The sequence below is a fragment of the Coturnix japonica genome, chromosome 12 (genome assembly GCF_054131305.1).
Source record: "Coturnix japonica strain WE chromosome 12, WE-NBRP24, whole genome shotgun sequence".
Classification (NCBI taxonomy): Eukaryota; Metazoa; Chordata; class Aves; order Galliformes; family Phasianidae; genus Coturnix; species Coturnix japonica.
The window spans coordinates 14,667,917-14,682,286 of NC_140674.1; the positions used below are offsets into that span (position 1 = coordinate 14,667,917).

Below are 14,370 nucleotides of genomic sequence, written 5' to 3' on the forward strand. Positions count from 1 at the left end.
CTCCCTTGACATTCAGCTCAGCCCAGCAGCCAGGCACCAGCCCCTTCTTTTCCCTTCCCTTCAGATGGAGTCCTGAGCTAAAGACCCTTTGCTCATGATCTCAGTCATCCTGCTTAAATTTCAGAGCTTTTGGAACAGGTTGGTCTGGACAGGAGGATGTTTGGATCAGGACCAGCAGAGAATGGTCACAAAAAGCAGGGCTGGCTTTGTATGGCTTGAGCTTTCCTCCCTGTATGAGTGTTAGAATCCAGCAGGCTCAGCCCTAAGGCTGATTTTGCTTTGCACGCTGTATGTGGCTGACAGCAGTGTCAGAGCAGGGGCTGCCCCCTCAATTAAGTGAAGCAGGACATTGCACCCCGCCTGCTGCCTGGGCTCCCCACGTGGCTGTTGCAGACAGGGTGGTGGGTGCAGCTGTGGCACATCAGCTGTCTTTTTCCATGGCTGCTTCCCTCTGTAGGAGGGCGTTCAGAGCTATTCTGTCTATGTGCTGACACTCTGCAGTACTGTGGGAATGGAAACCCGCGTGCTTTGACTGCCCTCATGTTTACACTGCAAACCATCAGCAGTTTTCCCCTGGCTCGACCTAATGCTGCCACTGACACCGGGGCGAGCGCTGCCTGAGCCCAGATGTGGGTGACCTGCCTTCCTGCCCCACTGGGAGCCACAGCAAACCCCATTGCTTCAGCCAGCACCGTGCTGTGCGGGACTGCGGAGCAGGTTCTCAGGGCAGAGCGTCTCGTGCTGGTGAGTTACTGTGCCATTAGCAGAATTGCTCACTAGCTGTATAAGAGACTTCAGAGGATATCGTGTTTCTCACTGTTTTAATGCAGTTTCCGTTTCTACTGAGGAAAAGGTGTTCTTGCTGTACAAAGACTGCTCAGGGTCTGAAGTTACAGGAGCTTACAGAACAGCCCGAGTTCAATTCCACGGTTTATTTTGTGCTGCTGGACACAGACAGCAGTGCCTTACCCAGCAGCAGCCCCAGAGTACATCCAAGTCCAGGTTTCTTAGCGCGTCTTTTTCTTTGCTCCGGGCTTTTCCTTTGTGCCTTTCTGATCTACCTGCTCATTCTCTTGAGCCTTTGGCAGGTTCTGATAGGGGCCGAGGTTTCTGCGGACCATTGTACCTTTCCACCAGGCCTGCAGCTGGAAGCAGGAGAGAGAGAGGTGTCAGAGGGAACCTGGACAGAGAATGGACAGAGCATCCCTCCTGTAACTCCTCAGCTGCAGGACAGAACATCTGGCCCATGCAGCAGCAGCTGGGCTGCTGTAATGTGTAAGCCAAGGGCATCTGTAGAGGTGGCAAGAGGAAGGGAGCAGCTCTGTAACTCCATTCCTGCGTCACCCATGCAGAGGGGCTGCTGTGATGAGCACAGCTCCACATCATCCCTCAGACTGGCTTTTTGTCTTTTGTTTCCTTCTTAACCCTTCTGCAGTTCACTGCAGCCTTTGTCTTTGCTGCAGGAAAAGGGACAAGTTTAATCTGTCCCTCGCTTGCGCCACCTCACACCAGCCAACTTTCTCAGGCCATTTTCTGCTTGAACAAAATCTGTGGTGCAAATAACTCCAAGCTGCTGGTGGAGCAGCACTGCCTCAGCTTTGCTCCCCCTTTTACCTTCAGGATGCTCTTCAACTCCAGCTCATCCTGCTCTCGTTTTCGTCTTTCAGCCTCTCTTCGTGCCCGGTCAGCAATGATGGTTTCCTCAAATGTCCAGCACTGCAAAGTGGCACAGGAGTTCAGCAGTCACAAGAAAAACACATCCAGGGAGCACTGGGAGCCCCGCGGCAGCCCACGGCTAATGGGTAAACACAGACCTTCCTCCCCCACCTCCTTTATTTGATCTTCCCTGAATCCAGATGGCAAATGTTGCTCATTACCACCACCAGTCCTAAGGCACCGAGAGGTGCTGCCAAAGTGAAACCGCTCATGGCCTGTGTCTAATTAACCTTCTGATCCTGTGCTGTGAAATGGCTGGCTGATGGGGTCTCGAGCAACAGATGTTGGTAGGAAGGATCCACGTTCCCCCAGGACAGGTAGCAGATGATGAGTGAAAACACTTGGGGCACTGAGATGACAGCAAACGGAGTGAAAATGGAGCCCACAGGCAGGGGAACATCTAACTCAGTCTCAGCCTCTCAGAGCAGTGACAGTAAGGAATGCCTACAAGTGAATTTCTTCTGACCCCCCTTTTTCTACACACTTTGCTGCCTGTTCTGCTCTGGCAGTGCATCTGCAGTCAGAGTCCTGCAGTTAATGGTTTTCTAACTACATGCATTAATTACATCATCCATCCCTGATGTCACAGGTGATGTCACACCTTCCCAGAACTTCAAGTCCCATCCAATACCTCACGACTGCTGGTTTTTCCCCATGGCTTTCATTCCTTATCAGAATGATGGTATGAAAAAGGCAGGATGCGGTTCTGCACGGGCCAGCACTGAGCTGCTGCTGTCTTACCTCACTGGCAAATTTCTGCAGCATTTCCAAGTTCTTTGCCTTTGATTCTTTTAGGTCGTCGAGTTCTTTATCTTTAGCGTCTGTGTCGTTTTCATACTTTTCCATCCAGTATTCCAGCTTCTCTTGCACCTTCTGCAATGGGACAGAGTGGGGCTTAGCAGGGTACAAAGAGTGGCAAGGGAAAGGTTTACTGCTGCGACATGCCTGCGCTCAGGATGGGGCTAAGAATGCCATCAAATGTGCACGGTCTGTTTCCTTCTCACCTAAGCCTTGGCAGGATCACAGTGCTAGGAGTAACGATGCTGGGGACCACCATGGGGGCAGCAGCACTGGTCTGGGTATGAAGAATGGCAGCGCACGGGGGGTTACATTTGTGCACAATCCTGGTGAAGTAAATGACAACCAGGAGCCATTCTTTGTGTGTGTGCACAGGGAGAAGAGTTCAGGAGATGGAGTTTCACAGTCAGAAAGCTTTTATCCTGCACGTGACTCTCTGGCCACTTACTGGATTAAACTCAGTGCACCAGGAATGAGGTCCCAAGGGAGAGCAGGTTGTGCTTTCTCAGGTTGTGCTTTCTCAGGTTGTGAACTTGGCTTTGTTTCTCTCATCAATAGGATGGCAGGTGTTTCTGAAAGCACTGCACTGCTGACTTCCTCATGTTCATGACTGATTTCGCCATAGCAACAGCCACCGCTGCTTGAATGGAGGAATAATGTGAGGAAAAGCATCAGTGCTGTGAGAGCATCACAGCTGGACACACAAGGGGGGCGAGGTCATCTTCTGTGTGGGCCACTGTGAGGCCACCAGCTGCTGTCAGTGCAGAGAGGCTGCTGCTCAGGTAGCCCACTCGCCTTGAAACACCAATCAAATGTGGCTCTGGGATATAGAGGAAGTCCCAGTTACCGCCAGAGATGGCTTAAACAAAATCCACATTGAGCTGAATGTGGCTGTTTGAGGGAAGGGAAACCTGTAACTTTGGCATAAGCAATGCTAGTTGTTGTATGAGCAGTAATTTTAAGGCAGTGTATCTGAATGTATCCGAACTGATCTAGTAAATGTGTATGTTTGGTGGCCCTGCCAGGCAGGGGGTTGGAACTACATGATCCTTGAGGTCCCTTCCAACCCAGGTCATTCTGTGATTCTGTGAATGTGGCAAATCACAAATATGGGACAGCTGGGTTCATTAAGGGCTTGAGGGGAAGCAGGAATCCAACCAGCAACAATGAGGAACCCGGTTGGGTTGATGGAGCAATAATTGGTTTTCTTTAGAAACGAATCAATGTGATGTTTATCTGTTGCCAGTTGAAGCATTAACAGGGAAAGTCACACAGACCTTGTGGGAATGCCTCAGGAAGTTTTCAGCCTCCACGTGCACTCGGATCTCCTCGTCAGTTTTCCTCTTCAAATCCTATGATCAATGCAGACAGAAAATGTTAGACAGCGTTGGTGCAAATACGTGTGCACAACATGCGTGCTGGTTGGATTCCTGATGCATTCAAACATCTGCGTTGTGATGGGGATGGAGAGCAGCCTGGGCAGCAGGGGATGGAGGAAGGCCTTGGGCTGCATCTCACAGCACTGCCAGCAAATAACTGTGCAGTTCACAGTTCACATAATGCAAGGGAAGAGGAATGGCCTCACAATCCTGCTTCCTGCTGTGGCACTTCCCAGTTCTCCTGGGCGATGTAACAGTGGGGCAGCAGACAAACAGAGGCAGCGCTGGAGCCCGAGGAGGGGAAGATCTTGCTATGTTCTTAGTGCTGAGTCCTGTCCTCACCTCCACACAACCTGCTGGAGATGAGGACATCATTCAGGGCTCTGGGGAATGACTTACCTCAATTTCCTTGTTCAGTCTGTTCTCTTCGTTGCTGCACTTCTTCTGGGTTTGGTGCACCTGCAGGTCTGTGCTTTTCTTCATGTAGCGATGCTCCATGGCTGCTTTGGCTTCTGCCTTTTGAAGCTCATTTTTGAGGTAGAGGATCACGTTATTTCGGTTCTAGTGGAGGAGACGATAAGCAAAAGAAGCATGAGAACAGCCCAATAATTTGAGCCACTGACATCAGGCTTTGCTAAACACTTGGATTAGTCTGAGTGAGCATCTGTAACAGGACGGTCATACCTCAGCCTCATGGATGCCCAATATAAGTATATTCTGTTCCTTGGATTTGCTGGGCTTTGTTGTTTTGTTTCCCCTAGTTCTGCAGCAACTGTATAAACACAGCATTAGGAGCAGATCAAATGGAAATCTCAACTCACTTGTATGTTCCCATGGTTCTTTCCTGAAATCTTACCAAGTAGATGGAGTCCGTTTTGTTATAACAGCATGCAGTCAGAGCAAGGGCTGCCCAGGAGGGCTGGCTCTGAGCTCCCAGCCTGTCCCCACACCTTGTTTTGCAGTGGACATGAGCTTTCCTGGAGCAGCTCTGTCTCCAGCAGCACCCCTACAGACAGGACACCTGCATCGGTGCACCCCATCTGTCAGCTTTGCTTTCAGGAGCAAAGTGCATTTGCTCAATTCAGGGCTGTGAGTTTGTTTACTCCTTTTTAATCCATTTCTTTGGATAACAGAGAAAAGTTCATTAATGTAGGCTTACATCTTCCAAGAACCTCCAAATGAAGAAGTGCACTGCAAGCTAAAAAGGTCATCAAAGTCTCCTGTGCAATGTAATGCTGCTGGTCTGGCTCCCAGTAGCTCCATTACAGCCTTTCTCTTTGCTTTCCTGCCATGCTGCGATGGGTTTGATGTTCAGCAGCCAAACCTCGCAGCTGAAGTTGAAGTACCAAAGTGCTGGCACGTACATGGTTTGAAGCCCACGTATCTTGTCTCTGAAGCACCCCTACGTTCCTTAACAGTGTAAACATGGAGAAATGCCACAGGAAGAAGCCAGCTCAGTGCTGCTGTGTTTAAAAGCCTTTGCAGCATGACTCATCTGGAAAGGTTTCCTTATAAGAACGGTTTGGAACGGTTTAAAGGAAAATCCTTCCCTTTGCACCCCTTGTGGGCCATAGTTAGGAAGAGTAAAGTGTATTTCTAAGGCTGCTGACAATTAGAGGCTTTGGTTGATGCTGTTTGGTGGTTTCCAAAGTCATGTGTTCAAAATATTTTGAACATTTCCAAGGTCAGATCTCTTTTCCCAGCCGTATCATCATCTGACTGCAGACAGCTACAAACGTGACCTGTTCCTGCCCCATTAATGTTTCTGGTAATGGCTTTTATCTTCCTTGATGTGAAATTCGGTGGGTGCTGGGAGCAGTTGGTTCCTACTCAGTAGATGTGGGAGGTGACCAAAGCACTTCATCTGGAGGCTGCCTTGCTGTATTGCGGTGGAAGCGATTCCAAATTGCAGGGCTGGCAGAGAGACCAGGGAGATGTTAATGGAAAACACCAATGTTTTGTGGCCCTGAGGCCCAGCTGCTGAAGTCAGTGTTGCACTGTTATCTGCAAAGGGTCTGGAAACAGGTCAGAAAGGAAGGGTTTGATGTAGGCTACAAAGAATTGTGAGAGGTGGGGGCAGAGCACGAGCACTATTTTTTATGTCTTATTTTGATAAAGCAGAGGGAAAACCACTTTTGATTTCAGAACCCTCAGCCAGGAAGGGGGCCCATCTGCTCGGGTGTTTTTTTTTGCTGCATGGCGTGTTTGTGGTTTGGATTTGGTGTTGTAAAACATCTTCATTACAAGTGGGGGGTCTGGGGGCTTCGTTACACAACACAAAGCAGACGGGAAGCGAAATGCAAAACCCTGCGGGTGGTTCACAGCAATGCTTTCACTTGGAGGGAAGGTTGACTGCAGGCGTGTGGGCAGCTACTGCAGCCCAGCTGGTGGGCCTGGAGCTGCAGGGCTGGGGTGTGCTGGGTGTTGGGTTGCATGGAGCAAACGCAGCTGCTGTCCCCAAGCTGTGGGTTGTGCTGTGCCCTGAAAAAGAGTTAACATCTATTTGTTTCTGGTTTATCACAGCAAAGGGCCCTATCAGGACACAGCATGCTTTCACAGCTAATGCAGTAAACCTCCGGGCTGCTTATTTGGGATGACTTCAGCTTTGAATCTGCCAAACCAGCAATGCAAAATCATAAATCACGTGTCCAGAACTATCACAAAACTGGCAAAGAGCGAGATCAAAACCCAGGAAATAGCTGTTACGAGCCAGTCTGCTCTGCTCGCAGGCAAACAAGCTGTTCTCTCCAATCTCTCAGCTCACAAACTCCAGCTTGAAGCGCTGTCTGCTGCTCTTATCCAGCACCGTAGGATTCTGCCCCAAAACAATGTTGTTTGGTGGCAAAAGCAACTGCATTTTGCTGGAGAGGGTACGCACGTTTTGCCTTTTCACTTTTGTTCATCTCTTGCGAGTGCCCCCCTAGATCTCTCCATTCTTCCTCAGAGGTATTTGCAGCCACTTAGAATGCAGCTGGCTACAGAACTAACAAACAGGAGTTATGTGCAGGCAGCTGGTAAGCCTGCATCGTGCCTTGCTGCCGGCCTCCCTGCTTCCATGCCCAGTGTGGATAAGCTTTCCACTGGCAGCTGCAAAACCTCAGCCTGCAAAGCCTGAAGATATGCTTAGATCTACACACCTTGTGCAGCCGGGACTTGCAGCCCCTGAAAGCACAGCATGCAGCCCTGAAAGCACAGCATGCAGCCCTGAAAGCACAGCATGCAGCCCCTGAAAGCACAGCATGCAGCCCTGAAAGCACAGCATGCAGCCCTGAAAGCACAGTATGCAGCCCTGAAAGCACAGCATGCAGCCCCTGAAAGCACAGCATGCAGCCCTGAAAGCACAGCATGCTGCCCTGAAAGCACAGCATGCAGCCCTGAAAGCACAGCATGCTGCCCCTGAAAGCACAGCATGCAGCCCTGAAAGCACAGCATGCTGCCCCTGAAAGCACAGCATGCTGCCCTGAAAGCACAGCATGCAGCCCCTGAAAGCACAGCATGCTGCCCTGCAGACACATCTGCCCCAGCTGCCAGAACACCCCTGTGCTGTACACCCCCCGGTGATGCTTTAGCTGAAAGGACGTCTGGGCTGACAGGTCACCCAGCCTCCTGGAGTGATTTGTGACATCCATCTTCATTGCAGGAGAGTTGGACTAGATGGCATTGGATGCTTCCAGGTTTGGCTCTACTGCGGCAGCTCTGTGTCCTGCTGAGCTGCTCTGGGGGCTGACGTGGCCCCAGGACCATCACAGACCCTCTTGTATGGAGGGTAAGTATACAACCAGACTGTTCATCTCAGCAGCTTTCGAGACATCCGTGTTTTCCAAAAGGAAACAAAAGAAGTGGAAACATTTAGCAGTTGATCTGTGTTCTATTAGGAAGAAAAAAATGAGCTGAGCCGGCTAATACAGCCTTAATTAGCATCTCATTAAGGCTGAAAATACACACAAGCAACATGCGTGGAGCAAAGACCACGTTTTTCTGGTTCCATGATGAGATTTGTTTGGTTTTGTGTTCCCAGCCACTGGACTGGAGACAACCATGTAGGCTTTTGTCTACAGGTCTGTGTATTATTATGGTTCAGAATAGTCCAAAATCAGCAAGCTGTATTTCTGCTCCTAATTAGTTGGCAAGGTGACAAATTGTGTGTCTGTAAAATTGCCTATGGGGAAATCCCATATGAAGCAAATAGAAATTATTCTCCCTTGGGAGACTGAGTGAGACACCGATATTTTTGGCACAGGAGGAAAGCAGTACTTGAAAGTCGTCTCGTCTTTGATTTGTTATCAAAGCTGAAGCTATAAGGAAGCCCAGAAAATGACTTTTAAGCTGGAAACATAAAACCAGAATCCCAGATGAGCGCAGATCCCACTTGATGAGGCAGAAAGCAAGAATCACATTAGCAGAAGGTACTAAAACACACAGAGAGGAGCATGTCTTCAGCGTGGGAGCTACATGTTTGTATGGCTTACAGCTAGGAGAGCTGCAAGGCAGGACAAAGTGCCAGATTCTTTTCTTTCAAGCCTTATATAGCTCTGACTTGGCCTTTCTTCTGCTTGTATCTCATCACACACTCTTCTTCCTCACCTCAGCAGAAACAGGTTAAGCTTGCATGTTTCTGCACCGAGCTGTGTGCTTTTTTTAAGCATGCGTGACCATTGAGTCTGAGCTGTCTGGTGAGCATCACGGTGAGCAGGGATATGTCATTTAATTGATCTGCACTTGTGCAGCAAGTCTGATGTGTCCAGAATGCCCCAGATTTACTGTGTGTGCACAGACAATTCACACGCTGCAGACAGAAAGGCTGAAGCTTTCCACACAGATAAAGTCAATGGGGTGTGTGTAGTAACATTGATCTGCCCTTGCACAGGGCTTGTGTATTTGGGATTTTGTTGTATGTGGAAGCCTAGGAAATAGATGCAAATTACGATATTTTCCCCTGACAAACTGGAGGTAGAAAAATGGCATGTCCTTGTGCCAATTCTGACACTTTATTTCTTAATCCCTCACTGTCAGTCTTTCTTCTGTGCCAGGTGTCATGTCTGCATCATTAAGTATGACCGAACCTCAGATCCTGCTGTCTGCAGCTCATCTCTTCCTTCCTGGCTGCAGATGTAGCAGCACTCACTCATGTCCTTGCTTTGCAGTGTTTCTGAGGTGTTCTGACTTCCTCACAGCCTTTCACAATTATAAGCACTTTGAGTTTCTGCTTGAATAGCACTGAACAGCATTCTTAAATTCATCAATAACTACATTCAGAATGTAAGTCTGTGCTGCAGTTATTCTGCTTCTATGTTCTTAAATGATGGATTGCTACATATGCTGCGTCCTCTCATCTGAGCACTAGTTCCCGGGCAGCAGGAGCAAGCTTGCTAACACACTTCCCCCTGGCATGATGCCCGATGTTAAGTAATCTCACCTGAAGTTCTATTTCAGTTTCTTTCTTGACATCTTGCAGCTGTTTCTGGAGTGACTTTATCTCCTTCTTTCCTTCCTCTTCCCTGAAGGAAAATGAGAGAATACAGTCACTTGAATGCACCAAAAAAAACCACCCCATCAGCTGTTTACGTAGATAGGGAGTTTTCAGATTCTTTATACACTGCTGCACCTAGTGAATGCTGCCCCAATTAACCTGCTCATCCAGCACATTTGTTACAGCTGAACTAAAAGAAGTGAGAAGTTTGCCCTGCTTCAGTGCAGCATAAAAGCTTGCAGCTGCTTCCAGTGTCTGAGGAGTAGAAAAGGTATTTGTGTCTTCACTCTGAAGTTCAGTGTTGAAGGCAGCACGTCTCCAGATCAGAGGGATCTCTCACCAAAGTTAGTGACTTGGTAAGTAAATCCTGAAGGAAGAGATGTATGGATTGAATAGGGAGGATGGGAATGAAAGGGAAAGTGAACCAAAAACAGGGAGAACCAGGCCAAAACCTACAGGGGAGTTTGACAGTTTAAAGCAAAAAGGATGAGATAATGTTGTAGGTCTCGTTATTTTACTTCACTTTGAGGGCTTTTCCAAGCTTTTAAGCTTATTGTTTGATCTAAAGCCAGTAAGAAGAGTTGCTGCCTGAGGCTCTTTACCCTATCCCCACTTTACAGGCAAACATGCATTTCATTTTTTAGGTACTTAGCTGGGCAACTCTGCTACAGGAGCTCCTGATAAGGAGTCTCAGCCTTACTGCAGACTGCTCTCAGACTGGTATATTGACACAAAACCAGACAAGTATATGATATATTTAAATACAGATCAAGTTCATTCAATGAAAAGAATGTGCAGTAGAACAGATAACACAGTGCTTAGATATGGTTGATATAATGGAATAAAAAAATGATTAAAATTTGTATGCCCCCTTTCTAACTCCAGTGTTGAACAGGGATTCCACAAGCAACAGCTGCTTTCATTTTTTGCTTTCTGACCCTTCCTTGGAGAAACAATAAATCCCTTGGTTTTAGATGCTGGAAGTGGTGGGCTTCACGTTCAAAAGACAATTGCCTCTGCCACCATCTGTGCTAACCCTGCATTGCAAAAAGGGAGCACATTAGCATTTGGGTCAAAGCAGATTCTCCTGGGCATCGTATAACCTCAAGTCCGTATGTTGCTGACCTTGGTTTGAGCAGATTATTTGCTACTCTGGCTTCCTCTGGGGACAAGGAGTTGAAGGTCAGAAAACTCCTCCATCACATTACGCTTTAATTGATATGGAGCAGAGTTTGCATCAATGCAGACACTGGTGTCCGCTGTGGTCCAAGCTCAGGCAATTCCCAAGTCAGTATTATTACAGTCAGTTATTTCCCTCTCCAAGGGCAAATGCAATTTGTGAAGTAGTCAGGATAATTCAAGCTGAAAAGGGATCCCTTCCATATCTTGATGTAGAGTTTGTTTTTGTTTTCCTTTTACATTGTATAATGAGGGAAAATGAGCTTTGGCTCTAGGTCACTAATCAGAAAAGTACAAAGCACAACTCTGACCTGATGAGGATGTCATTCAAGTTGCTTTTCTTTGCTTTCTCTCTCCCATTAGCTTCTATTAGGCTATCAAATGTTCCCGATTCCTCCATCTTCTTCATAGTGGCTGTAATTACATCACTCACATACTGCCTACCAGGGAGAAAAGGAACACAACAGTAATGTATAGGTGTACACTGATACCACGGAGTCTGGCACCTTTATCAATTATTGCCCTACTGCCATAGGGCTTCTGTGTACCCTACAGAATAACTGAGATCATGAGATCTCATGGCAAGGCCATGGTGCTCCCCTTAGATATAGCCATTCTTAGATATAGCCACAACTGGGGAACACTAGCAGTGGGAGGATGAGAAGCCTGTATTTTGCTTTGCAGAGGTAAAGTGAGAACTTTACAGCTCTGAGCATCCTGCACATGCATCACACTTGTGCTTCGCTCACCTGTCAGCCTGAATTTTTCTGAGATATTCTGCAGATGGAGCATTGGGTTTCGTGGCCCTTTTGGAAGGATGTTGGGCTCGTTTTGGATCCGCAGAGTTCTCCAGCTGCTGCTTCTGTTCAGTGCTTTTCAGAGACTTTGAGGTAACAGTTTCCCCACTCCCTTGCTTTGCAGGGGGAAGCTCTTGATACTTAATGTCCCGCACATTCTGTGTGTCTGTGATTTCTTTCATTTCCTGGCTGCTGATCTAAAAGAGAGTGAGAGAAACCTGCTTGCATGTTGAGCAATAGGAATAGACCCTATGCAGCTTTATGTGGGAGGAAGAAGAATTAACAATAAACAAGAATCCACCTATAGTATGGCCAGTTGATGAGTCTACAAAGAACCAAATACCAGAAATGTTCATGTGGGTCAGATGTGAGCACACAATTTAGGCTTACTGAAGTTGATGGGATCAAAAGGCCAAAAGTGACAGGACTAGAAAAGGCCTCAGAAGGTCGGTTCACCTGCCCCAAGAGGTGATGATTCAGATGTTTGGTTCTTAAGGACCCCCAGCCATGGAGGCTGTATTGCCCTGCAGTCAGTACCAGCGTGCCATTCTTGTAAGGAAGCTTCTGAAACTTCAGCAGCTGAGCCCCTGACTTCTCATCCCAGTCTGTAGGCACAGAAAAAAATCCTTCCTTCCTTCCTTTGCAGCAGCTTTTATATACAGGAAGCTTGTTAATCTGTTTCTCCTCAGCCTTTGCCCTATGCCTGTCACTAAGGCCTTTACTTACAGTGTAGTCATTAGAACAGAACCTGATCTTAGCCTGTCACTACATACTTCACAGCAGCACCACCAGAGCCAACTAATGCAGAGGCTTCCATCCTCATCCTAGTCTGTAGCTGCCTATTGCCCACCCTGACTGCTCGTGAAATGGAAAAAACAACTCACTGAAACATTTTCCAGCAAAAAGAAAAAAAGAAAAAAGAAATATTTTTAGCAGTCCAGATCACTGCACAACCACACAAATGTTTGTGCCAACACAGCACAAAGGGCAGAGTGAAAACAAGAGGTCAGAGCAGGAACAGCATATGCTGGTAATAATTCTAAGAAGACCCTGATGGAGAAAGGCTCTATTAGTGTTCGAGGTCCTGCTGTGGTCAATGGGGACAGCGTGCAGGGCGCTGCAAAAGGCTGATGCTCCTGAATGCAGCTTAGGAGGGGAGGAAGTAGCCCCTGGACTGCATGAGTCACCACTGAGTGCAGAAGGAGACTAAGTGACTCCATGCTTAATTTTTGGACAGTTAAATTTACATGAAATGAATCTCATGCAAAGTATCCTGAGACCTATGAAAATTACGTGGTTAATTAGGGGGAAGAAAAAGGGGTGTAAGTAGTTGGATGGTGAAGGCTGTATTTCTGAAATAACTATTCTAGGCAAAGAAATAGTTTTTAATATCATGTAGCTTTTATGGGTGCTGTAATAGCTGTTTATAATGTCTGGGAAAGCTGAAGACAGGCTATAACTGGATTATCTGTAAACAGTAGAGAATTAAGCACTAATAATTGCCAAAGAACTACAGGAGAGCAAGGAGACTGTAAATGGCGTGTGGTGCCATCCATGCAGTCCCTGCTGTTTATCTTTGCTGGTCTTTTGCCCTAAATTTAGCAGGCAGAAAGGCTGCCTTCTCTGAGGAATGCACTGCATGAAGCAGTCTACAAGAGTCCCTGATTTAGGAACAAGCAACGCAGTGACTGAGGCTCTAAAAGTTGGCTTCCCCAGAGCCATTTTCTGGTTTCTAAACTGCTTCCTCCTTGATTCGAGGATTGTACTCCATGGGAAAGTTGTGTCTTAAGAAATAAACTACTTAGTACAAACGAGCTTCTGTGTTTGAAGAGAAAAACCAAGTGCACCTCTAGGAGGTCTGTCAGCCTCAGTGTGTGTGAGGGAGAAGGAGAACTGCGCCCACCATTCTCGGGATCTGCTGTATCAGATCAGCTGGCACAGCGGAGCTTTCACAGCCCCATCTGTGGGAGAAAAGCATCCTCGGCCAACAGGTGAGACGGGCTCAGCTCTTCTAAGGAGAGCAGTGCCCTCTATAGCGCAGCCGGAGCATTGCTCGAGCACTACAGTTACTGTCGAGCAGCTTCTGCTCTACTTTATGCCTCTCCCCAGAACCACTTAGTTACGGTGTCTATTAGAAATCAACTCATTAATAACGGGCATTAATAATGAGTAGTTACTAATGGATTTTTGAAGGGAAATCTGTCTTATTTTGTTGTCTGTGGGGACTAGAGGAGCTTCAGTGTGTGCTTATAGAGTATCAGAATGACCCTGATTTGGGGTATTTTCAAAGTCCCCGTTCTTTATTATTTATAAAGCTGTGCAGTTATGAGACGTCAGCCATCTGTTGTTTGTTTTCCCCTGATCCTTTACTTATCATCTGACCACTGAGGTTGTAGAATGAAGCCTCAGAAGCTCATCTTATGTCACCAGGGTCCTTCACACAGCCATGCCAAAGAGACAAGTACCTGTGTGGATACTTATAGAATGCTGACAGAAGACATAAAAGGCATTGAGAAAAATGAGAGCAAACACAGAGGCACATACACTGCTGACATCTGCCTTGCCCTCCTGTGTAACCGGCATGATGTACCCGAGGATGGCGAGCTGATCGATGCAATTCTCCAGCACAGCAGTGAGCAGCAGAGCTTCCAGCCGAGGGAGCTTCTCCATTTCTTTAGTGCCTGTGCTCTTCTAAAGAGGAATAAAGAGGAATAGAGGTGGGATGGTGTTAGTAACACTAAACCAAAGCCCACCCCTCTCCTTCTCCCCTCAGTACCGTTCCGCGGCGCTCAACGCGACGCCGTTTCCATGGCGCCCGGGGTCCTGGCGGGGCTGTCCCTGCGGGTGCCGAGGCCTGTTCCCTCGTCGCCGCCCGGAGGAGTAACGGGACTCACGGACATGGCGAGGGACGACAAAAGGCACCGATATCGGTGCACACCCAGCGCTGTGTCGGCCCGTACCGTGTGCGCTCAGGCTGTGACACGGGCAGCCCGCACCCGGGGCCCTTGGAGCCGCAATCCCGGCGGGCCGC

General features: G+C 47.9%; 1 protein-coding gene across 6 annotated transcripts; it reads right to left on the reverse strand.

The window, feature by feature from the left end:
• Positions 1 to 804: 804 nt before the first annotated feature.
• Positions 805 to 14,352, reverse strand: DRC9 (dynein regulatory complex subunit 9). 6 transcript variants are annotated; one of them, XM_015871679.3, is made up of 10 exons: positions 14,116 to 14,352; positions 13,884 to 14,027; positions 11,292 to 11,536; positions 10,854 to 10,982; positions 9,310 to 9,391; positions 4,293 to 4,454; positions 3,792 to 3,866; positions 2,458 to 2,589; positions 1,615 to 1,716; positions 805 to 1,145 (listed from the first exon to the last, which is right to left on the reverse strand). In XM_015871679.3, the coding sequence occupies exons 2-10, from the start codon at positions 14,007 to 14,009 to the stop codon at positions 1,008 to 1,010; spliced, it is 1,191 nt and encodes a 396-aa protein (XP_015727165.2). In that variant the 5' UTR covers positions 14,010 to 14,027; positions 14,116 to 14,352; the 3' UTR covers positions 805 to 1,007. The 6 variants fall into 6 exon arrangements, with proteins under 6 accessions (XP_015727165.2, XP_015727166.2, XP_085369260.1 ...); XM_015871680.3 differs by having other exon boundaries at positions 13,884 to 14,020; positions 14,116 to 14,240; XM_085513134.1 differs by lacking the exon at positions 10,854 to 10,982 and having other exon boundaries at positions 14,116 to 14,320.
• Between the last annotated feature and the right edge of the window lie 18 nt (positions 14,353 to 14,370).